General features: G+C 35.5%; 1 protein-coding gene across 9 annotated transcripts in view; it reads right to left on the bottom strand.

The window, feature by feature from the left end:
* Positions 1-26891, bottom strand: part of VPS13A (vacuolar protein sorting 13 homolog A) — a 257663-nt gene that overhangs the window by 178830 nt on the left and 51942 nt on the right. For 8 of the 9 annotated variants that reach the window (XR_007458693.1, XM_049633783.1, XM_049633762.1 and 5 more), the window contains 5 exons: positions 19598-19787; positions 19398-19512; positions 15423-15559; positions 13355-13487; positions 10431-10548 (listed from right to left, as the gene is read on the bottom strand). Coding sequence is in view for 8 of the 9 variants with exons in the window: in XM_049633783.1 (XP_049489740.1) it covers positions 10431-10548; positions 13355-13487; positions 15423-15559; positions 19398-19512; positions 19598-19787 (693 nt within the window). In the remaining variant the exon portion in view is untranslated. The remainder of the gene's footprint in view (positions 1-10430; positions 10549-13354; positions 13488-15422; positions 15560-19397; positions 19513-19597; positions 19788-26891) is intronic. The other variant, XM_049633775.1, reaches the window with a different exon arrangement.

The following is a 26891-nucleotide window of genomic DNA, read 5'->3' as shown; positions in this document are numbered from 1 at the left end:
CCTCAGCATATTTTTTGAAGTGACTGTCCTTTCCTCATTTTATATTCTTGCTTCCTTTGTTATGGAGTAATTGACCATATAAGTATGGGTTTATTCCTGGGCACTCTATTCTGTTCCCTTGATCTATGTGTCTATTTCTGTGCCAGTACCATAGTGTTTTGATTATAGCTTTGAAGTATATCTTGAAACCTGAGACTATGATACCTCCAGCTTTATTCTTCTTTTTCAGACTGCTTTGGCTATTCAGGGTCTTTTGTGGTTCCTTACAAATTTTATGATTATTTGTTCTAGTTCAGTGAAAATGCCACTGATATTTTGTCAGGGATTGCTTTGAATCTGTAATTTGTTTTGTTGTATAGACATTTAATGATAGCAATTCTTCCAATCCATGAGCATGGAATTCTTTCTACGTCTTGGTATCCTCATTTTCTTTCATCAATGATTACAGTTCTCAGAGTACAGGTCTTTCACTTCTTTGGTTATGTTTATTCTTAGGTATTTTATTCTTTTTGGTGCAACTGTGAATGAGATTGTTTTTTCTTTCTGCACTTTATTATTAGCATGTCAAAAGGCAACAGATTCCTATGTATTCATTTTATACCTACAAATTTACTGAATTCATTTAGTCTAGTAATTTTTTTGGTGGAATCTTTAGGGTTTTGTGTGTAGTATCATGTGATTTGCAAATTAAGGGTCACAGAAAAACTGATAGGAGATACCGAGATGTTTTATATACCTCTTACATGTACCCATGCCTTGCCTCCTTCATTAACAACATTCCCAACCAGAATGGTGTATGTTTGTTGAAACTAATGAAACTACACAGACAAATCAGAGTCACCAAAGTCCACAGTTTACATTACTGTTCACTCTTGGTGCTGTACATTCTGTGGGTTTGGTCAAATACATAATGACATGTATCAATCATATCATTTAGAGTATATCATCTAGAGTATCTTCACTGCCCTAAAATCCTTTGTCCTTCGACTATTCATCCCTCCCCTGTCAGCTTCAAGTCCCAGCAAGCGCTTTTCTTTTCACTGTGTCCCTATTTTTGCCTTTTCCACAATGCCATCTAGTTAAAACTACACATTATGTAGCCCTTTCAGATTGGCATCTTTCACTTTGTAATATGCATTTAAGGTTCCTCCATGTCTTTTCACAACTTGATAGCTTATTTCCTTTTAGCACTGAACACTATTTCAGTGTTTCATATGGCACAGTTTATCTCTGACCTACTAAGTGACATCTTGGTTGCTTATAAGTTTGGGCTATACAATTGAAATATAAAATTTAAGTGTATAAACTTTATGTAAAATTATGAATACAGTTGCTACAAACATCTGTGTGCAGGTTTTTGTGGGGATGTAAGTTTCAACTCCTTGAAACCTAAAACCTTAAAATCCTAAAAGACAAAATAGACCATAATCTCTTGGACATCAGCCTTAGCAACATTTTTCTAGACATTTCTCCTCAAGCAAGTGAAATAAAAGCATAACTAAACTACTGGGACTACATCAAAATAAAAAGCTTCTGCACAGCAAAGGAAACCATCAACAAAATGGAAAGACAACCTACTGAACGGGAGAAGATATTTACAAATAATATATCCAATAAAAGGTTAATATCCAAAAGATATAAAGAATTTCTACAACTTAAAACCAAAAAACCCAAAAAATCTGATTTAAAAAACGGGCACAGGACCCGAATATTTTTCCAGTGAAGACATACAGACAGCCAACAGACATATAAAAATATGCTCATCACTAATCCTGAGGGAAATGCAAATCAAAACCACAATATCATCTGACACCTGCCAGAACAACTAGCATAAAAAAGACAAATAACAAGTGTTGCTGAGGATCTGGAGAAAAAGAAATTTTCATGCAACGTTGGCAGGAATGTAAATTTAGACAGCCATTATGGAAAACAGTATGAAGTTTCCTCAAAAAATTAAAAACAGAAACACAGTAGTTCTACTGGTGGTTATTTACCCAAAGAGAATGAAAACACTAATTTGAAAAAAATACATCCACCTTTATGTTTATTGTGGTATTATTTATAATAGCCGATAGAAGCATCCGGAAGGTCCATCAATAGATAAATGGATAAAGAAGATATATATACAATGGAATATTACTCCACCATAAAAAAAAGAATGAGATCTTGCCATTTGCAACATGGGAGGACTAAGGGCATAACACTAAGTGAAATAAGTCAAAGATAAATACCATACAATTTCAGTTACACGTAGAATCTAAAAAACAAAAAAACAGACACACAAATACAGAGAATAAAGTGATGGCTGCCAGGGGGAGAGGGTTAGGGATGGGCAAAATGGGTGAAGGGGAGCGGGATGTATAGGCTTCCAGTTCTGGAATGACTAAGTCATGGGGATAAAAGTATACGTATAGCACAAGGAATAGAGTCAAATGGTATTGTAATACTCTTGTATGGTGACAGAAAGTAGCTATACTTCTGGTGAGCATAGCACATTTAGAGTTGTCAAATCGCTATGCTGTACACCTGAAACTAATGTAACCTTGTGTGTCAACGGCAACAATTTTTTCCGTGACTCTAAAACCATTCTAAATAAAGTCTCTAAAATAATAATAGTTTAAAATGAGACATATCAGGGGCGCCTGGGTGGCTCAGTCGGCTGAGTGTCCGACTTCGGCTCAGGTCATGGTCTCACAGTTCATGAGCTCGAGCCCCGCGTCGGACTCTGTGCTGACACCTCGGAGCCTGGAGCCTGCTTTGGATTCTGTGTCTCCCTTTCTCTCTGCCCCTCCCCCACTCATGCTCGGTCTCTCTCTCAAAAATAAACATTTAAAAAAAAATTAAAAAAATAAAATGAGACTTATCAAAACGAGAGTAAGTTTTTATTCACCATTTTTATCCCTCTTTCTTTTCTAAAACTTAACTTTTTCAATTCATACGCATGGCTGCTAAGGTTATCAGTTTAAAAACATATCTGCATTTCCTGAGAAAATTAGAAGCTTTCTTTTACTTTAATAGCTGAAATATTTGTAATTAGTTCCATATATTCTAGTTTAACTTAGGTAACCATTATAAATCTGTCTCATTATTATAACTCAACTTTTCAATTTCTTTATATATACCAGGTGTACAAGCTGAAAATGGGGGCACCAAAATACTATGTACTAAATAGTAGAGGACTTCCTTTTTATTTGCCTTAAATGTTTTAAGATCAAATTTCAAAGGATGCTGCCTAATACTTTTACAGTTCCAGGGTTTTAGCATATTCACTTCAGACTGCTCCAGCTTACTAAATTAAAATCAAACGCTTCTCAGATTTGTTCTTTCTAAATCATTTAGTTTCTGCCTCTTATTATTGTAGCTGTCCTTCTCTGATCCTAACCTATAGCAATTTTAGTATCATTAGAATACTCGTTCAAATGACCTTCCCAGTATCTTTTCCCTTGTACTGGTCATGTTTGACTACAATGCACTGGACTGGAAACTGGTAAAAGATGGCCAGGGGTTAACTCAGCCTGCTGCTTATTTTGATAAATTAAGTATTACTGACTGGAACACACCCGTGCCCATTCATTACGTATGGTTTACGGCCATGTTCACCCTAAAACAGCAGAGGTGAATAGTTATGACTAACAATATGGAATTCAAGCCTAAAATATTTACTATCTTTGCCTTTACAGAAACAATTTGCAACTGTTACATGCGACTGATCTCTCATGATCTTGCATTTCCTTTATCTATCTTTTTTCTTTAAGTTTATTTATTTTTAGGAGAGACAACGCATGTGCCCGCATGAGTGGGAGGAGGGGCAGAGAGAGGGGGGGAGAGAGAATCCCAAGCAGGATCCAGCACTGAGCATGGAGCCCAACATGGGGCTCGATCTCATGAACCCTGAGATCATGACCTGAGCCAAAACTCAATCTAAAACTTAACCGACTGAGCTGCTCAGGTGCCCCAGATATAGGTTTTAATCGGTTATTTCGATTGTTTCTATGCTCTACATATTCCCTGCATTACAGGACATTAATTCTTCCTGATCATATACTGATAGAGCAACCCAACGCAAGTTCCTCAGCATAATATCAACTTCTTTTTCCTGGTACTCCCTAACTTTCTAGATTCAACCATACTTAAAAAAAAAAATATTTCAACTAAGCTAAAAAGGAATCAATTCAAACTCATGTTTACAACAGAAAATCACATACATCTTTCTTTTTTACCACATACTGACAAACTTTACAAGATATATTAAACAATAAATAGGCTGTGGGACATCTGGGCAAGAACTAGAGAACCTAAGCCTCGTATCTAATATCAGACTACACCTAGTGTTGGATTAGAAAAATCCACAATGTATAGAATGGCTTTTGTTCCTTCTGTCTTTCTTAAGCCAATTATTGACATCCCTCTGCCTTAAGACTCTCAGACTGTAGTTTGATTTCCTAGCAGAAGTCAAAGAGAACAAGATTCAGTACGCTACACAATGTTTGCTAGCAGACAGAGTCATTATATTTTAAAAAGCAACAAAGAAGAGTATGGGTCTCTCTTTCACACGACAGGAGCAGGTAAGTAATAGCAGTCATGTCCACAGCAGTAGGAAAAAGCCAGGCTATCACTACTTACCTCTTTCCCCCATACTTCCTTTCAGACACAAAGCCTGGGCACTACTTTAAGAGCATTCTCTTGTTGCCTCCCTTGTAACAATTCCCCTGGGACTGTTTGGTAGGCTTTAGATGTGTCTTTAGTTAAATTATAAAATAGATGATCCGCCTGAGGTTTGCAAGGAAGAGGAAAAAGTACTGGCGGAAAGACAGGTGAAAGGACTGGTTACAGTCTGAAACTATTGAGGACTAAATCAGCTAACCAGTCCAGTCGAGTTCAACAGACTTCTCTACTTAGGATCCTGGGCCCAAAGTTTCAGCTAACAGTAAAATATAAAGATCTCATTAAAGATCAAGGTATTTATATGATAAATGTAAAATCAAGTATCACTTATAATCTGATTACAACTCCACTCTTTATTTTCTATGGGATTTAAGACAAATGCATAAAAATAATTATAAATCTACGTTAATAAGTACACAATATATAAAGACGTAATACGCGACATCAGTAACATAAAATGGGAGGGGTAGAGCAGTGAACAAGTAGAGTTTTTGTATACAATCGAAGTTAAGTTGGTATCAATTTTAAATGGATTGTTATAACCTTGTGATGCTATATGTAATCTCCATAATAACAAATAATAAAGTATCTATACAATATGCACACATGGAAAACAGAAGGGAATCAAACCATGTCACAACAAAAAAGTCAACTAAATGAAAATGAAGTCAGTAAGAAAGGAAATAAGCAACAAAAAAGTTGTAGAATATATGGGAAGCAAATCTCAAAATGACAAAGTCCTTCCCCATCAATATTTACTTTAAATGTACATGGTTTAAGCTTCTCAATCCAAGATCTAAATTTAAAGAATGGATTTAAAAAATGGGATCCAACTGTCTGCCAGAGACTCAGTTTAGATCCAAGAGCACCACTAGCTTAGAAGTGAAAGAACAGAAAAAATATCCCATGTAAATAATAAATATAAGAAATCAGAAACCCCAAAACCCTAAATTGTGAAGAAATACAAAACCTAAAGAGAGCTATAACTAGTATGGAGACTGAATCAATCAGTAATCAAAACTCTCCCAATAATGAAATGTCCACGATCAGAAGATTTCACTAGTGAATTCTAGCAAACACTTAAAAGAATTAATACAAATTTTTCTCAAACTCTTCCAAAAATTAAAGAGAAAGGGACACTTCCAAGCTCATTTTTAGGCCAGCCTTTTTCTGATACCAAATCCAGACAAAGACAGAGTAAAACTATAGACCAATATCCCTTATGACCACTGATGCAAAAATCCTCAACAAAATTCTAGCAAACAAAACTCAACAGTACATTAAGAGGATTATACAGCATGACTCAGGTTTTATTTCTAGGGTGCGTGGATGGTTCAACATATGAAAATATATCATTGTAATACACCACATTAATAAAATAAAGGAAAAAATAAAAAAAGTATTTGAAAAAATTCCACACACTTCCATGATACAAACATCAAACAAATAAGGAATAGAAGAAAAAGAGAAAAAACTACTTCAATATAATAAAGGTCATATATGAAAAAACTCATAGCTAACATACTCAGTGGTAAAAGACCAAAAGCTTTTCCTCTTTGCTCAGGATAAAGGATGTCCACTTAAATCACTTCTTCTCAACATAGTACTGGAAATTTTAGCCAGAGTAATTAGTCAAGACAAAGAAATAAAAAGCACCCAAATTGAAAACAAAGAGTAAAACTGCCTTTGTTCAAAAATAAACATGTAGGGGCGTCTGGGTGGCTCAGTCAGTTGAGCGTCCAACTTTGGCTCAGGTCATGATCTTGCAGTCTGTGAGTTCAAGCCCCGTGTCAGGCTCTGTGCTGACAGCTCAGAGCCTGCTTCGGATTCTGTGTCTCCCTCTCTCTCTGCCCCTCCCCCACTCATGCTCTGTCTCTGTCAAAAATAAACATTAAAAAAAAATTATAAAAACGAACATGTAGAAAATCCTAATAGTTACATGCATGCACAAAGTTAGAAATAAACGAATTCAGCAAAGTTGCAGAATATTAAAATCAACTCAGAAAAATCAATTGCTATAGAGTAACAATAAATATAATCCAAAAAAGATATTAAGAAAATTCCATTTAGACACCATCAAAAAAGAATAAACAACCAAGGAAGAAAAAGACAAACACTGACAACTACCAAAATGCTGAAAGAAATTATAGAAGACACAAAGAAATGGAAAGACATCTCATGTTCATGGACTGGAAGATTTAATATCTTAAGATGTCATTACTCAAAGCAGCTACACATTCAATGCAATCCATATCAAAATCAAAATGACATCTTTTATAACAACAGAAAATCCACCCTATAATTCATATGGAATCTCAAAGGAGCCTAAATTAGCCAAAATAATCTAGAACAAAGCTGGATGATTCATACTCCTGATTTCAAAACTTACCACAAAGCTAACAGTAATCACAACAGTGTGGCTCTGGCATAAAGACAGAAATACAAAGGAAATAGAATGGAAAGCCCAGAAATAAATCCTCATATATATCATCAAATGGTTATTTTTCTTTTTTAATTTTTTTAACGTGTATTTAGTTTTGAGAGAGAGAGAGCGCGCGCACGAGCAAGGAAGGCGCAAAGAGACAGGGAGACACAGAATCCGAAGCAGGCTCCAGGCTCTGAGCTGTCAGCAAAGAGCCTGACGTGGAGCTCGAACTCACAAACTGTTAAGATCATGACCTGAGCCAAAGTCAGAGGCCTAACTGACTGAGCCACTCAGGCACCCCTCAAATGTTTTTCAACAAAGACTATTCAATGGAAAAAGATCAGTCTTTTCAATAAATGGTACTGGACAAATCAGATATGCAAAAGAAAGAAGCTGGGTCTATACCTTATACCATAGCCAAAAAACTCCAAGTGCATCAAAGACCTACACATGAAAGCTTCAAGTATAAAATATTTATAGAAAATATACAGAAGTTTCATGATGTTGAATTTCACACTAATTTCTTGGACATAACACCAAAAGCACAGGCAACAGATAAATGGGACCTTATCGAATCGGTACTACCCGAAGCAATCTACATATTCAATGCAATCCCTATCAAGGTAACACCAGCATTCTTCACAGAACTTAAAAAAAAAACCCTAAGACTTACATGGAACCAGAAAAGACCCTGAATAACCAAAGCAATCCTGAAAAAGAAAACCAAAGCAATCCTGAAAAAGAAAACCAAAGCTGGAGGCATCATTAATTCCGGACTTCAAGCTATATTACAAAGCAGTAGTCATCGAGACAGTACGGTACTGACACAAGAACAGGCACACAGATCATTGGAAAAGAAGAGAGAACCCAGCAATGCACCCCAAGACATATGGCCAACTAATCTTTGACAAAGCAGGAAAGAATATCCAATAGAAAAAAGATAGTCTCATCAGCAAATGGTGTTGGGAAAAGCGAACAGTGACATAGAGAAGAATGAACCTGGACCACTTTCTTACACCATACACAAAAATAAACTCAAAATGCATGTAAGACCTAAATGTAAGACAGGAAGCCCTCAAAATCTTAGAGAAGAAAACAGGCAACAACCTTTTTACCTCAGCCACAGCAACTTCTTACTTGCCATGTCTCCAGAGGCAAGGGAAACAAAAGCAAAAATGAACTATTGGGACCTCATCAAGATAAAAAGTTTCTGCAGGACTAAGGAAACAATCAGCAAAACTAAAAGGCAATGAACAGAATGGGAGAAGATATTTGCAAATGACACATCAGATAAGGGATTAGTATCTAAGACCTATTAAGAACTTACAAACTCGACACCCAAAAAATAAGTAATCCAGTGAAGAAATGGGTAAAAGACATCAATAGACACTTTTCCAAAGAAGACATCCAGATGGCTAACCAACACATGAAAAAATGCTCAACATCACTCATCATCAGGGAAATACAAATCAAAACCACAATGAGATCCCACCTCACACCTGTCAGAATGGGTGAAATTAACAACTCAGGAAACAATAGATGCTGGAGAGGATGCCAAGAAAGAGGAACCTCTTTGCACTGCTGGTGGGAATGCAAACTGGCACAGCCACTCTGGAAAATGGTATGGAGGTTTCTCACAAAACTTTTAAAAAAACAGAATTACCCTACGACCCAGCAACTGCCCTAGTAGGTATTTACCCAAAGTATACAGGAGTACTGATTCAAAGGGGCACATGCACCCCAACGTTTATAGCAGTGCTTTCGACAACAGCCAAAGTATGGAAAGAGCCCAAATGTCCATTGACTGATGAATGGATAAAGATGTGGTATACATACACAATGGAGTATTACTTGGCAATCAAAAAGAATGAAATCTTACCATTTGCAACAACATGGATGGAACTAGAGTGTATCATGCTAAGCAAAATAAGTCAGTCAAGAGAAAGACAAATGATTTCACTCATATGTGGAATTTAAGATACAAAACAGATGAACACAGGGGAAGGGATGCAAAAATAATATAAAAACAGCGAGGGAGATAAATCATAAGACTTTAAATACAAAAAATAAACTGAAAGTTGCTGGTAGGGTGTTGAGTGGTGGGGGGGGGGGGTAGTGATAAAAGGGTGAGGGGCATTAAGGAGGACACTTGTTAGGATTAGCATTGGGTGTTATATGTAAGTGATAAATCACTGAATTCTATTCCTGAAATCATTATTACACTATATGTTAACTTGGATTTAAATTTAGAAAAAAATTGGACTTTATATTTACAACTTTTGAGCAAAGACACTCTTAAAAGAGTGATACGTAAGGCAAGCCAATCCACAAAACGAAAGAAAATATTTGCAAATCATCTTTCCAGTAAGGAGTTAGTATACAGAATGCATTTAAAAAACAAAACAAATCCCAATTATAGATGGGCAAAGGACTTGAATAAACATTTCTCCAATGAAATGTATAAACTGCCCAGAAATACCTGAAAATTACCTAATCAGTAATGATTAGAGAAATGCAACTCAAAACTATAATTAGATACTACTTCATACCTACTACAGAGGACAATTTTTAAAATAAGAAAAGTGCTGAAGAGGTGGGGAAATTGGAATCCTTGTGTACTGCTGGTGGAAAGATAAAATGGTATAGCTGCTATGGAAAACATAGGCCAGTTCCTCAAAAAATTAAAAACAGAATTATCATATGATCCAGCAATTCTACTTGTGGATATATACACAAAAAAAAATTACAGCAAGGACTTAAATAGTTCTCTATCAATCTTCACAGCATTGTGAATGTAACAGTATTGTTACCAGAGCCAAACTTCATTACAATGACCCAAATGTCCATTGACAGACGAACCAATAAATGTGATATGTATACATGCACAACAGAGTATTTTTCAGCCTTAAATGAAATTCTGACATATGCTACAACATGGATCAACCTTGAAGACGCTATGCTATGTGCAATAACTCAGCCAAAAAAGGGCAAATACTGCATGATTCCATTTATATAAGTTACCCAGAGTAGCCAGTTTATCGAGACGTAACATATAATGGTGATTGCCATGGGATGGGGTATGGCGGAGTGGGGCGTTATTGTTTGACAAGTACTGAATTGCAGTGTGGGAAAATGACAAAGTTCTGGAGATGGATGGTGATGGTGGTCACCCAACAATGTGAATGTACTTAATGCCACTGAATTATACACTTAGAAAAGGTAAAATTTATGTTATGTACATTTTACCACCAAAAAAGCCCAACAACAATGAAATACGGTATCTCCTTAGCTAAGGAATTTCTAAGAAAATCTACAATCACATAAAACAGACAATACATACTTGGGCATCCTTATATCCATAAAAACCATGGCCTTAGCAAGTTCCACATTGAAGTGCATAGGTATCAAAATATGTTGTGTAGATACATTAAGTTTTCGAGCTTCTTTCCAATTATCACCTAATTGTGGAAAACAGTACATGTTTATTCAGCACATGTATAATTTGAAAAACACATTAAACCTAAAATTACTATGAATACTTTGTAGTCATACACTGCATGATATGGGAAATTCTTCCTATATCCAGACAATCTTAAAGCCACCTCCCCAGTACATATAATCAACAGGTAGATTCTTTTCCCTTTCATCATTTTCCTTCTACTACTTCAAGACTCTGTTTCAATATGAAGAAAATACTTGCTAAAAACCAACAATATAGTTTAGGGGCACCTAGATGGCTCAGTTGGTTGACTCTGTGACTCTTGATTTTTGGTCAGGTCATGATCCTAGGGTCATAGGATCGAGCCCTGCATCAGGTTCCGTGCTTGGAGTCTGCTTGCGATTCACATTCCCTTCCCTCCCCCGCCCCTTTCTCTCTCTCTCCTCCCCCTCCCTCCCTCCTTCTGCCCCTCTTCCCAGCTTGCGAGCTCTAAAATTAAAAACAAAATACAAAAAAACCCAACAACATAGTTTAATCAAATCTGTGCATCCATTTACAGTTGCTACACCAACCAGACTACTTTACCCAAAAAACAACATGGCTCTAAGGCAATAATGAAAAAGGCAGAGAAAAGCACAGCTCTTTTCTGTCAATAAAAGCTACCAGTTATTCAAGATTTGTTAACAGCTATTCTAGGCAATGTTTTAATTTTCACTTAATTCTCACAATGATATTTAATCATCCCATTTTAAAAAACAGATTCACAGGAATTTATTAACTTACTTATGGGCAAAGGCTAGTGTGTGATAAAATCTGAAATTTACATCCACATCTCCTAACATGAAATGTATGTGACAATGCATCCTCATTTACGTTACCTCATTTGAACCTAATCATTCCTTAGGTCCAATAAAGTTCCCAGTCAAGGAAAAACAAGCCAATGAATTATTAGATGTAAAGAAAGGTGGCAAAATGAACTCTTACAATTTTTTAAATTCCAACAGTATTGAGATAAATATTTTCTTTACTTCTCAATTCACAGAAAATATTCAGAAGCATGTGATTCAGTATTTACCATGAAAGTTTATGACAATCACCTAAAGTAGCCCCAATGTCAAGAATATCTTGCTCAAAAAAGATTATTTAAGAAGAGTTAGTGCTCATCAAGAACAATTCCAAGGAATTCCAGTAATTTTCAGATAACAATGGAATACTTTAAATTTTTTTTTCAAAAAGCATGTCAATATTAAGTATGGTGCATGGACTTTAAAAATTACAAAAATGTAGCAAACATACCAAAATACTGTAATTTATTCCCTGAGAAAAATTTATGGATTTTCTATAAACAATTTATATTTGCCACCCACTACACTTCTGGGTTTCTTCTACACCAACTGGAATCTGACAAAAACAGAAATCAAGTTTATTATCTCAAAGCAGTTTTAGTTAAAAAAAAAAAAAAATTAAAATGTACCAATACTATATAAATCAATACTTCTAATAACTACTATTTTGGGTTCTCATTGCTTCCTTTTTTATTAGTTAGCTCAGATAATTAAAATTTGACCATATACACACATATACAGATCTCTAGAACAGCCACCAACCCAATTCTGTTGAATTATCTAAATGTTTACTAACACCTAACACTCCATGGAATCATCAACAGTATGACCCTGTAGAAAGAGGGCTCAAATTAGTCTTGGATCTCTATCTACTTTAGTGGTTCTTTACAAGTGAATTTCTGGCTGTTGACTTTATCTTAAAACTAGATCTGGATCAGAGACTCCTGATTAGTCCATCAGAGTGAACGGAGTAAAGGTATGCCTAGGATACCCTCCTCAGTCCTCCTAAGACCCTCCTCAGTCTCTATCTGGCTGTTTAAGGCCTGGGTGGTCAGAGGCCCTAGATCGGTTGCCTCTGGCCTCGAGCAGCCTCTTGTGATTACTCTGTATAAAATAAACACTTTAAATATGTGCCAAGGTTTTCCAACCTGGTCCAAAGGATTTCTCCATCTCAGCACTACTGACATCTGGGCCAAATAAGTGTGTGTGTGTGGCGGGGGGGCCTTTCCTCTACACAGTATGATGTTTAGTAGTAGCATCCCTGACCTCCTCTCACCAGATGCTAGTAGCGCACCTACTCATCAGCAGTGACCACCAAAACGTCTCCAGACTTTAATAATGTCTCTTGAGGGATAAAAACCAGATACCTGAGATACTGGTCCTAGGCAATATCTACTATTACTTTAAAAAAAATTTTTTTTTGTAATGTTTATGTTTGAAAGAGAGAGACAGAATGTGAGCAGGTGAGGGGCAGAGAAACAGGGAGACACAGAATCTGAAGCAGGCTCCGGGCTCTGAGCTGTGAGCACAGAGCCTGACACGGGGCTCAAACTCATGAGCTGTGAGATCATGACCTGAGCTGAAGTCAGCTTCCCAACTGACTGAGCCACTCAGGTGCCCCCTATTACCTTTTTAACCTTTTTTTAGATGTTTATTTATTTTGAGAGTGAGTGAGAGAGAGAGAGCAAGCAGGGGAGGGGCAGAGAGAGAGGAGAGAGAGAATTCCAAGCAGGCTCTGTGCTAGCGGTACAGAGTCGGATGCAGGGCTTGAACTGCCAAACCATGAGATCTTGACCCGAACGGAAATCAAGAGTGGGACACGCAACCGACTGAGCCACCCAGGCGCAACTACTATTACTTCTAAATCGAAAATATAAATGTTCTAATGTATTTGGGATGAAGGTCTTCAGAGAAACTGTCTAAAAACCTAGTTAATCATTGTAGCCAAATGAATCACTAAATAATGCATTATATACTTACCAACTGTGCTGTAAAGCAGCTGTATGCTTGTAAGCTGAACATCAAAGGAATCATAAGCTCTATGCATTATCTCTTCAAGTCTGGCCCCACCTTGTTTCATATCTGGTAACTCCAAACGACTTTTACTTGTCACCTTGAAGTTGATTTTAATAGTTTAGATGATGCAAAATACTTCAAAATGAAAATATAAATTTTTTATCTTTAAGACTATAACATAAAAATTTAATAAAAGATTCGTAAGTTGACATAAAAGCATAATAGAAATGTCTTTATCTATGACATGTCTAACAAAAAGACCAGGTACAAAGTAAATTTTTACACATTAAGTTATATTTCTCAATTGCATATATTAACAGAGGAAAACTGAGCCAATCCTAGAGAATAAAACATTTAAAACTTTTTAAGTTCTGACAAGAAGCCTTTTTATTAAAAACAAATTGAGACATGTGTAGCCTACAAAATGTTTCTATGGCACAATGACAGATATTTAGATACTTTTATAAGAAGAATCCAGAATTAAGTATTAGAATAACTGAACTGTAGTCCCAACTTGGCCATTTATACGACCCCAACAAAGTTATATTTGTACCACCCCCTTCTTAACGTACTATACACAATACGTTTTTCACTTAACCTTCTGAAGATCACTCTACTGCCATATATAAAGATCTTATACATTCATATGTATGTGTGTGTGTGTGTGTGTGTGTACTTACCTTAACATTTTCACCTCTATTTTATATAGCTCATGTGCCATAGACTATCAAAACTGATTATCTCTGAAAGGTAGGTTAAGTAAATTGCCTAAGATCACAAAACTAGACACCTTACTCTTGATGTTGCTCGTTCTACTATACCACACTACCCTTGAAACAATTCCATAACTAAAGTGAACTATAAATAATTAAGTGTATAAAGCTTATTATAAATATAAATCCAGTAAACATGTACATAATTAACAACTCAAGAGTAAAAACATAGAATAAAGGACAATATCAAGGAAAGGCATATATTTGTTGGGTAGCCAGAAAGCATGCCAATATCATCCATCCCTCATGAGTGTTTAAATTGTTACAGCTATTTAATCTACATTTAATGATCTAGAGTAATGTGGTCTAAGAGAACTTTCTACAAGGATGGCATTATTATCTCTGTATTGACAGAATAGACACAAGTCACTTGTGACTATTTTAATTCTTGAATGTGACTCATATGACTAAAGAACTAATTTTTATGTTACTTAATTTTACTCATCCTAAACAATCACATGTGGCCAATGGGTATCATAGAGAACAATGCAGATCTAGAAACACACACACACACAAAATATTCTCTATTCAAAACTGTGGGAAAAAAATGTACACAGTTGGATGGAAAGGGAAATGACTTAGGTAAATGCAAGAAGAACATCTCTCAAATTAAGATTTAACAGAACTATTAAAACATTAATATCTAAAGTTATACATGCAAAAAGTTTCAGAAGGATAAAGATGTATTTGATTATTTCCAGAACTCCCTCCCATCTGATATATTTCAGTCAAGTAGCAAATTTAAATTGAAAAGGAAAGCACTACTCTCAAATTCTGTAAATATAATTTTTTTAATTTTTTTTAAATGTTTTATTATTTATTTTTGAGAAAGAGAGAGAGACAGAGTGTGAGCAGGGGAGGGGCAGAGAGAGAGGGAGACACAGAATCTGAAGCAGCTCCAGGCTCTGATCTGTTGGCACAGAGCCCAACGTGGGGCTCGAACTCACCAACTGTGAGATCATGACCTGAGCTGAAGTTGGACACTTAACCGACTAAGCCACGTAGACGCCCCTATAAATGTAATTTTTAGGTTTACTCCTCACCTGCAGATTTCAAATGATAATTTTGCTATTAGAAATGTAGGGAAACTACCTAATTAAATAAATCTTCACGTAACTTACTAGAAAGGAAGAATTTTCAAATCCTAGAAGCTACCTAATTTAATAATCAATATAGCAAATCAAACTTTTAAAACAAAATACATTTTAAACAGGGAAACACCTTAAATGTCATAATAGAAGACAAGTATTACTATATACCTTTAGATGACCAAGATCCAAAATAAGTAGATTTGACGTAGGGCTAAAAATTCCATCCTGTGGGATAATAACGTATGAAGCCTTCAAATCAATTTTGAGATCAAGAACTTTCTGTGTTTCAATAATATACAGTAGACCTGCAGAAAATTTGAACAGAAAATAATGTGAAATTAGTATTAATTTTTAAAATACTTTGAGCAAAATATTTTTAATATAAAATAAAAATATTCGTTAGTCAATGTGTGTGTATACTCACTCCTGATTAAATATAAGTGAGTACAAAATTGGACTGATTCCTCAAATAAATGTATTTGACCCACAAACTCCATTTGAGTAAAACCGGGTACATACAGATTTTTTAAAATTATGTTCTATGAAACATTTAATAAGCTTGGAACTGAAGTACAGAACTGACTCAAAGCACAGTTGTTAATTTTTTCCCCCCAAATGATCTGTATTCAAACACAGACAACGTGGTTTTACTGAGGTTTGTTTGCTGAGGCAGGTATGACAGTCTCAAGAAGCAGCCAGAAGGGACAATCTAGCATTCAAGATACTCCATCTCCTGTTAAGCATTTCTCTACCCTCATTTCCATTTCTGTTTTAAGACTTCCTCATCCAATATAATCTGTTTCATATATGCCTGATTCTACAAATCCAAGTCCCTAGATACTCCCTGCAAGCCTTACATGTCAAAAGAAAGGTTTTACTAAATGACCATATTTGTCTGAACAACCACATTTGACAAGGGTAACTAACTACATACATGTGTGTGTTCTGTAAGCTGATCCCCCTACTTGACAAAAAAGGAAAAGATCTGAAAACCTTCACTCCTAAGAAAAAATGAAGAATACAAGAAACAAATCAGGTTATATAGGAAGAACATAATAATAGAGGCTAATATAGAAAAAAAAAAATCAGAAAATGGAAAGGGGGAATGAATGAAGAACCAAAATATATAAAGCTCTTAACAGGTAAGTCTCTTCCCAAATTAGTAAATTTTAACTTTCTGCAAAAATATTAAAAGTAACTTACTGAATTTTTTTTAATTCAAGAACATAGTAGCACCCCACTTTTTCATACGATTAGCATTTATTCTACATAATAATACTATTTGTGTACAGAAGGAAACAGAATTAGAAGAATAGACTTCAAATTGTAAAGTCTGTTACCTTTCGATGGTAATATACTAAAGACCTCCACTTTCTAAAATATTTCTATAACATCTGAAGTTTATACAGTGGATATTTACTATTTTGGTAATTCTTTCCTAAGTAAAAAAAGCTTAGGAAAACAAATCTTAGGAAAAAAATGTCTACAAATCTGAAGGAATATGGTAAGTCTCCAACACAATGCATTCATATTTAACAATAACAAGTAATGGTTTCTACAATTAGGAAGAATCAATCAGAAAACAGGTCTGACCTTATGCTTATGAATTCTACTGAGTATGTATTATACTAATACACAGAATTTGAACTATAAATGGCATGTGAGATTTTAACAGTAGATGGGTAAATGCAAACCCTACAGCTTCTAGAATTAAGGCAATTAATTATCTGCAATCGAATATAAAACATACTCAGATGGAGAAAATCATGGGGAAAATGAGTAAAAACCAGAGAAGGCACTAATATGAAAAACATAATGCCCAGCTCTCTGTGAAAAAGAAGTGAATAATGTATTCAAAATGCAATCATAAAACTGAGAGGTAATGGAGCCTAACGATATGATGCTTAAACTAGTTAGACAGCTCTTGAAGGTCTCATCAAAACATGAAGTGAATTTTTTACTTTACTTGGCTAAAATATTTTCTCTTAGGAGAAAGAAAAAACAGGAGAATCATATTAGCACATCTCATTTTTACCAACAAAGATAAAGCGAATACAAAGGAAAGGGTAGGAGAAAAATGACAATTTCATGTTATATTTTGTGACAGGCAGAACTAAATGAATTGATTTCAATTAGAGATATAATCCAGACTTAACAAAAATGGGGTTCTAAAGCTAACACTTTGACATTAAAACTGGAAACCACTCAAGTGAGAATTTCACCCAAGAATTAAAATGTCAAAAATAGCTAAAAAGCAGTCTATGCAATAATCTCAGATTTTGAGGAGACATTGACAACAGGAAAGATACTACCAAAAACAAATATAAAACTTTTAAGAATCTATAGAAATGTCAGAAAGATTAAATGCCTGGTATATTTGGAGGGCGGGGAGAGAGAGGAGGAGTTCATTGTTTCAAAGGCAGTTTTTAGTTATAGTCAGAACAGAAGTAACATTATGGGAGCAAAAACAAAACCAGCCTTCTTTGAATTATGTAAAGAAAATATGTGATTGAAAAACCAAATAGCTCTGTTCCTGTGGTTTTTTTTTAATCCATCTGGCTCTTCAAAGATTACACTGAACCTGGAAAAGCACGATATAGTAAGACAACTTAAAACTCTTAACCGGTAAGACTTTGACTTAAGGGAACACTTGGTAAAGTCACATCCCAGCTGCTGACATTAATCAGTATTAACACTTTCCTAGAAATCACTGACAACTACAGAGGTCTTAGAAGACTGAAATGAAAAAATGCCAGATTATTTTTTTAATGTTTGATTTTTTGAGAGAGAGACAGAGAGAGTGCATGCAAGCAAGGGGAAGGGCAGAGAGAGGGAGAGAGAGAATCCCAAGGAGGCTCCGCAATGCTAGTGCAGAGCCTGATGCAGGGCTCGAACTCACAAACTTGAGATCATGACCGGAGTCAAAAATCAAGTTAGATGCTTAACTGACTACTAAGCCACCCAGGCGCTCTGCCCAGATTACTTTAGAAAGAAGAAAAATTTAATATCTTTTATTAACTGCTCAAGTGAATGTGGACTGTGAGAAAACTTTAAACACACAAATTAATGCAGGGCAAGTAAAAAGGAAAGCACTCATCATTGGAAGCCAATAAGTTTCATTAAACAGGCATTCTATATTAACTAAACTTTCTCTTTTCTAAGTTAAAAAAAAAAAAAAACTTTTTTAACGTTTATTTGTTTTTGAGACAGACAGAGCATGAATGGGGTAGGGGCAGAGTCAGAGGGAGACACAGAATCCAAAGCGGGCTCCAGACTCTGAGCTGTAACCACAGAATCCGATGCAGGGCTCAAACTCACAAACCATGAGATCCTGACCTGAGGTGCAATACACAGATGCTTAACCAACTGAGCCACCCAGGTGTCCCTAAAAATGTATTTTTTAAATATATTTTAAAAATGGAATCCGTAGCTTAAAATCTTCCACAATGAAACCTCCAAGCCTGTATGGTTTTACTGTTCAATTAGGCCAAATATTGAAGGAGGAAGTAACACCCAATCTTATAAAAACTCTCCACAAGAATAAAACAAGAATTCTTATTTTCTGAGGCCAATATATTAATATCTGGAATTCCTTATCTGAAAGGAAAAAGACAGGTTTATTCCCTCAAGAACAGAATTGCAAAAATCCTAACAAAATTTGGAACTAACTTGAGTGTGGTAATAAGTTTGACGTGAGTGTAAGAAATGATCGTTATATTTGATTTTAAATATAAAAGTACTAATTAGTTTAAACAAAACTGTATCTGGGGCGCCTGGGTGGCTCAGTCAGTTGAGCAGCCGACTTCGGCTCAGGTCATCGTGAGATCAAGCCCCGCGTCGGGCTCTGTGCTGACAGCTCGGAGCCTGGAGCCTGTTTCGGATTCTGTGTCTCCCTCTCTCTGACCCTCCCCCGTTCATGCTCTGTCTCTCTCTGTCTCAAAAATAAATAAACGTTAAAAAAAATTAAAAAAAAAAAATTAAAAACGTTCTTCTTTAAAAAAAAAAAATAATAATAAACAAAACTGTATCTAATCCAGAAGCATAAATTTAAGGTACAGTTTACTAAAGTAAGTTAAACATGACTAAAAGTTTAGTATACAATATGTTGCTGCTGAATATAACAACATTAATACTGGCACTTACCTGTTGCTGTCTTGTCACGAAATTCTTCAAGTTTAATCAAAGTTGCTGAAGTGAGCTGTGCTAGATTTACCTCTTTCGGAGGTCTGAAAAATTCCACTATACTATTCACCGTTCTCTGGTAAAGTAAGCATCATTAACATTAGGTACAAACTCAAAGTAAACTGAAATGCATTAAAACTTAGGTATTTAAAAATGCTTACTGCATCATATATCATTTCTAAAGGTTCAGCTTCTATGATACACCTTTGAGCAGCAGTTTCATCTAACGGATTTATCTCAAATATAATTTGGAAGAGTGACGTAGCATCATCCAAGGAAGAAAGGAGGTGAGGTTTTGTTGAATTATCTGGTAAGCCAGTGACATGAAATGAATCAATTTTGGTTTCAAATCTACACGAATAAAGATAGGACAAAAATTAGCTGTCAGTGCAGTTTTAAGGTATTTCAGAAACTGAAAATTAAAATTAATGAAAACAATTTCAATTAGGATTTCCTGCTACTCCATTCCATTCATATCATAGAAAATACACAACTATTCGATCTGAAATGACATAAATTAATTCACAAACAACTCTTCTCACATGTTGATTTCAACATAAAAAAGGCTATTTAAGGGTTAGGGGTTTAAAGTTCCCCATAAAAGGAGTTTGAAAGTTATCACTCAATAGTAACAAGTAAAAGGCTGACCAAAGTCTTCTCGGATATGTAAGAGAAGGGATGACACAACGCAAATCACTGCCCCCCAGACTGGAGAGACAGGTGAATACGGGGAGTCACAGAACACAGAACACAGACTCATGAAAGAAAACTGCCCTGTACACCAGGGCCAAGGTTGGAAAACGTGAACTGTTTCATTCTCCCGAACTGCTGGAGATTCAGTGTGGACAATTCTGAGGTTAAAAACTCTAGGGGGACTCAGTCATAGGAGAGGGCCCAAAATATTTTAAGATACAACTCCAGGAATTAGACCAGGTTCCTACATAAATACTGGAGAAAAATCCCCTTGTGCTTCAGGCAACAGAAGCAGAAAAGAAATCCAGAGCACTGTGTTCTCAAAAAGGCACGCCCTATCGAGCAACTAGTTCCCCAGAGCCTCACCTGATGAGGTATTATCAGAGCCAAATGACCCAGCGAAGGGAAATACCCAACTCCAGTCGGGTCTACTGTTCCATATGCAACAAGGGAAATACCCAGTTCCAGCCAACTCTAGCTATCCTATCCCACCTAAGGCAGTAAGAAGGGAGGTACTGAGAAATATACATAAATATATACGTGTATATATTAGTGTTTATATGTATCTATTTACTGTATTTTTCACCCCGTACATCATGTCTATCAAGAACAAATAATAATACTAAAAAGCAAAAAACACAATTTGAAGTGACAGTACAAGCATCAGAACCAGATAGGCAGGAATTCTAGAACTATTCAAAAACAACAATTAAGAAGCACCTGAGTGGCTCAGTCAGTTGAGGATCCAACTCTTGATTTCAGCTCAGGAACGTGACCTCACCACCATGATCTCATGGTGCTGAGAGCCTGCTGGGTGTGAAGGCTGCTTGGGATTGTATCTCCCCCTCTGCCCCTCTACCCAGTTCGCATGCACGTACGCACTCTCTCTCTCTAAAATAAAAATAAATAGGGGCAGCTGGGTGGCTCAGTTGGTTAATCCGACTCCGGCTCAGGTCATGATCTCTCAGTTTGTCAGTTCGAGCCCCATGTCAGGCTCTGTGCTGACAGCTCAGAGCCTGGAGCCTGCTTCAGGTCTGTGTCTCCCTCTCTTTCTGCCCCTTCCCTGCTCACGGACTGTCTCTCTCTGTCTCTCAATAATAAATAAATATTTTTTAAAAAATTTTTAATGAAAATTAAAATTAATATGTTAAGGGGTCTAATGAATAAAGCAGACAGCATGCAAGAACAGATGAGCAACATAAGCAGAGAGATGGAAAGCCTAAGAACCTAAAATAAATATGAAAGATCAGTAACACTGTAACAAGAATGTCTTTAAATGGGCTTACCAGGAGACTAGAAACAGCTGATGAAATTAATCCCTGAACAACAGTAGAACCATAAAAACACAGATATCAGAGAATAAAGACTAAAATAAAACAGTAACCAAGCACTATGCGACAACAAAAGATGTACCATATGCACAAGAATACCAGAAGGAAAAGAAAAAGGTACAGAATACATATTTTAAAAAGAATGATGATTTCTACAAATTAATGTCAAACATTAAACCGTGGATCCAGAAAGCTCAGAGAAAAGCAGAATAAATGCAAAAGAGAAAAAACTACCCCTACATGTTTTCACACTACAAAAAAAATCAAATATAAAGAAAAGACCCTGAAGGAAATAAAAGAAAAAAAAATACCTTACATATAGAGGAGCAAAGGTAAGAATTACATCTGCTTTGTTAGAAACCATAGAAGCAAAAAAAGTATAGTGAAAATTTTAAAGTGTTAAGAGAAAAAAAAACACAAACTTAGAATTCTGTACCCTATAAAATCCTCCTTCAAAAGTGAAGAGAAAATAAAAACTTTCTAAGACAAACAGAAATTGAAGGAAATTGTTGCAACTAGACTTGCCTTTTGAGAAATATTTAGAAGCTATATAGGAAGAAAGAAAAAATGTAAGTTAGAAACTCAGATCTACATAAAGAACACAAGATTACAGAAGAAGGAAAAAGTAAAGGTAAAATAAAAACCTTTATTTTACTTATTTTATTGATCTAACAAATTAATGTGTTCCAAATCACAGTAATAAGTTGGTTATGTGTGCTTACATGTATTTTATGTGTGTATATACATATACTCTTATACATGCTCATGTACAAGTGAAATGAGTAATAGTAATGATACCAGGGACTAGAAGAAGGAATACGGGTATTTTTGTTCTTATAAAGTACTCACACTACCCATGAAATACTATAGTGTTATTTGAAAGCTGACTTGGATCATTATTAATCTATATAGAAAACTCTAGGGGCAACCACAAAAAAAAATTAGAAAAAAAGTTATAACTTGATATGATAATAAAGGTGAGAAAACAAAATCATACAAGATACTCAATTAAACCACAAAGGCCAGAAAAGGCAAGAAAGACAAAAACAGGAACAAGGGCATCAAACAAAAAACAGAACTATGGTAGATGTTAATGTTACAACAATGAGAAGACAAGCCACAGACTATGAAAAAATATTCACAAAAGACACATCTAATAAGAGTTATCCAAAATATACAAAGAACTCTTAAAACTAAAAAAACCCCAAACAACACAGTTTATAAAGGGGGCCAAAGCCTTAACAGACACCTCACCGAAGACAACGTACAGATGGCAAATGAGGCAACACATGAGAAGATGCTCCACATCAGGTACAGCAAGGAAATGCAAATGGAAACAAAACAGATGCCAGGGCACCTCGGTGGCTTAGTTGGTTAAGCGTCTGATTCTTGATTTCAGGTCACTATCTCCCAGTCATGAGATAGAGCCCTGCATCACAGGGAGCCTGCTTAAGATTCTCCCTTCTCTCTGCCCCTCCCCCCGCTCATGCTCTGTCTCAAAAAACAAAAACAAAAACAACCACAGATGCCACTACACACCAGTTAGAATGGCCAAAATCTGAAACACTGACAAAAACCAAATAAGGGCAAGGATGTAGGAATTCTCACACATTCTAGTGGGAATGCAAAACGGTACAGCCTGTGGAAAACCGTGTGGTGGCAATTTCTTATAAAACTAATTTCTTACAAAACTAAACATACTCTTACCATACAATCCATCAGTCACACTTCTTGGTATTTACTCAAAAAAGTTGAAAACTTATATGAAAACCTGTACACAGATGTTTATAGCAACTTTATTTATAATTGCCAAAACTCTAAAGCAACCAAGATGGGTTTCAGTAGGCGAATGGATAAATAAACTGTTATAGCCTGACAACACCATGTTCTTAAGCACTTCAACAAATGTACCACTGAGCCAAGAAAAGGCATGATGGAACCTTAAGTGCATATTACAAAGTGAAAAGAAGTCAATCTGAGAAGGATACATAGTATATGATTCTAACTACACGCATGACATTCTGGAAAAGGCACAACTATGAACACAGTAAAAGATGAGAGGTTGAGGGATGGGGATGATGGATAGGCTGAACAGAGAATTTTTAGGGCAATGAAAATACTCTGTATGATCCCACAGTGATGGACACATCATTATATGTTTGTCCAAACCCATATAATGCACACTACCAAGAACGAGTGACAATATGAACTATGAACTTTGGGTAAGTATAATGGGCCACAAAGAAGAGAAAAACTGGGAGTAAAGCTTAATGAGTACGGGGTTTCACTTTGTGGGGATTCTGTGACCAGAGAGAGGAAGTGATTTTTCAACATTATGAATATATTAAATCCCACTGAATTGTACTCTTTGGGGATGATTTTATGTCAACTTTACCTCAGTAAGGAAAAGTTAATAAAACAAATTTACTGTACTAGTAAATGCATACATTACCAAAAAAAATTCCTGAAATCACTAACCTACCAGGTAAAGATACTTGAAAAAGTAACCTAAGCCTAAAACAAGCAGAATAAAGAAAATATAAAGGTGAGAGGATAAATTAATAAAATAGAGAATAGACAAATATAGGAAAACACAAAACCAAAGCTGTTTTTTTTTTTAAAGGGTCAACAAAATTTAGCTTAAGAAAGAAGAGCAAAGACTCGAAAAAAATTAGGAGTAAAAAAAAAAAAAAAGACATTATGAGGTTTCACAGAAAGAAAAGGGGATTATGGTAATACCGTAACCAACGACTTGCCAACAAATTAGATAGCTTAAATTAAGTGGACAAATTCCTAAAAAACTACCAAAACTGACTGGAAAAAAAAAAAAACCCAGAATATCTAAATAGACCTAAGAACAAGATTAGATTAAGTTAATAATTAAAAACTTCCCACAAAGAAACGCTAAGGCCTCAGTGACATTACTGGTGAATTCTACCAGCAAACATTTAATGAAGAATCAATGCCAATTCTTTACAAACTATTCCAAGGATGAGGGAACATTTCCTAACTTATTATACAAGGACAGTATTGTCTTAATACAAAACAACAGACAAAGCAATCACAAGAAAACTACAGACTTATATCCTCTTATGAACAGACATAAAAATCCTCTCCAGCAAACGAAATCCAGCTGTATGTAGACAAAATTATACATATGCCCGAAAGAATACATGGTTATTTTATCCTCTGAAAATAACTTAAGGTAATAAACCATAAATCAAAAGAATAAAGAACAAAAACACCATGATCATCTCAATAGACACAGAAAATGCATTTGACACAATCTAACAACTTTCTGGGCCAAACAAAACAAAACTCAACAAACTAGTAATAGAAGGAAATTTCTCAAACTTGATGAAAGGCATCTATGAAAAATCCACACTTAACATCATATTTAAAAGAGTAAGCCATTCTTCATAAGATAAACAACTAGAAAAGGATTCCCTTTCTGACCACTTTTCAACATAGCACTGAAGGTTCAAACAAGGACAATTAAGAAAGAAATTAAAGAAAAGGTATCCACTTTGGAAATACAGATATAAAACTATCTGTATTTTCAGATGCAATGCTCTTGAATGCAGAAAATCCCAAGGTATTCACTAAAAACTATTCAAATAAACAAGTTTATCAAGCTTGCAGGGTATATACAAGGTTGCAGATCGATAAACAAAAATCAATTGTATTTCTACACACTTGTAATAAAAAATCCAAAAGTGACATTAAGAACATGATGCCATCTGTAATAGCATTGATGGGGTTCAGGTCACGCAGCCCCCAAATATGGCACCTTGGCATAATGAATACTTCAAGTTGAAGGAGTTTGAGAAACAGGAGAAGCAGGAAGGTCACTCTGATATTCCCCTACCCTTACTTCCCTCAAACCCTCATATAACAGGTGCCCTCCCTATACCTAGAGCAAAGCAGCATCTTTCTCTCTAAAGACAAAGGTAAACTGAGAAGAATCCTAACAAATAGGGCTTGTTGAAGTTCCCCCAGTCAAGTATACTTACCTTACACTCCCTGACCTTTCAAGTCCTTCCCAATTGTCCACTCTTCATCAAAGCTAACGTAGTCTAGTCTAACTGGTTCTTTGCATCTTCATTTCCTTATGAAGACTCTCATGTCAATTTAAAACTTACACAAAATAAATCTGTATGCTTCTCTCTTGTTAGTCTTCATCAGATTTACTTTTCAGATACAGCAAGGCACCCAAAAAGGGTTGAGGAACACTCTTTCCTTCCATACAGCATCAAAAACAATAAAATACATGAGAATATGCTTAATAAAAAAAGGTATAAAACTTGTAACTCTGAAAGGTATAAAACACTGTTGAAATTAATGAAGATCTAAATAAATGGAAAGACATCCAATGTTCACGGGCTATAAGACAATACTGTTTAAATGTCAGTACCTAAAACTGATCTACAGATTCAACACATTCATTAAATCTAACCTGAAATTTTTTGGCAGAAATGGACAAGAGCAGCTGAAAAGACACAAAGAAATTCAAGAAAATCAGAGGAGCAAGAAAAAGAAAAAGGAAACTGGGTATATTACTGGCAGCAGATTAATATAGATGAATGGGAATAGTGTCTAGAAATAAAATCTTACATTTATGGTAAACTCATTTTGATGAAGATACCAAGATCATTCAATGGGGAAATAAGTTTTCCCAATACATGATGATAGGACAAATGAGAGAAGAGAATGAAGTTGAACCCCAACCTCAAGCCATATACAAATGTTAACTCAAAATGCATCATAAACCGAAGAGATGAGGGTATAAAATTCTCACAAGAAAATAAAATAAAGGAATATATCTTTGTGTCCTTGAGTTATGCCAAGACTTCTTGAGTCTTTAATTCAACAAAAAATAAACTGGACTTCATCAAAACCCAAAATATCCAGCAAAGAATACCATCAAAAATATGAAAACAGTGAATGAGAGAAAAGAACTAAAAAACTTTCATTTCATATGAGATTTTTTCAGTAATACATATAGAACTCTTAAAACTCTCCCAACAAATAAGAGTCTGGGGCCAGATAGCTCTCCAGGGGAATTCTACCAAACATTTAAAGCTGTTCTTCCTTTGAAGCTGTTCTAAAAAATAGAAATGGAAGCAAAACTTCCACACTCATTCTACCAGGCCTTGATTTTAAAAGCAAAGATCCCACTAAAAAGGAGAACTACGGACCAATTCCCCTGATGAACATGGATGCAAAATTTCTCAACAAAATACTAGCAAACTGGATCCAGCAATATATTAAAATAATTCTTCATATTCCTGGGATGCAGAGCTGGTTCAATATCTGCAAATTAATCAATGTGATACATCACGTTAATAAAAGGAAGGATAAGAACCACATGATCCTATCAGTAGATGCAGAAAAAGCATTTGACAGAATACAGCATCCTTTCTTGATAAAA

This window comes from Panthera uncia, chromosome D4 (genome assembly GCF_023721935.1).
Source record: "Panthera uncia isolate 11264 chromosome D4, Puncia_PCG_1.0, whole genome shotgun sequence".
Taxonomy (NCBI): Eukaryota; Metazoa; Chordata; class Mammalia; order Carnivora; family Felidae; genus Panthera; species Panthera uncia.
This window is presented reverse-complemented; position numbering and strand designations above follow the sequence as displayed.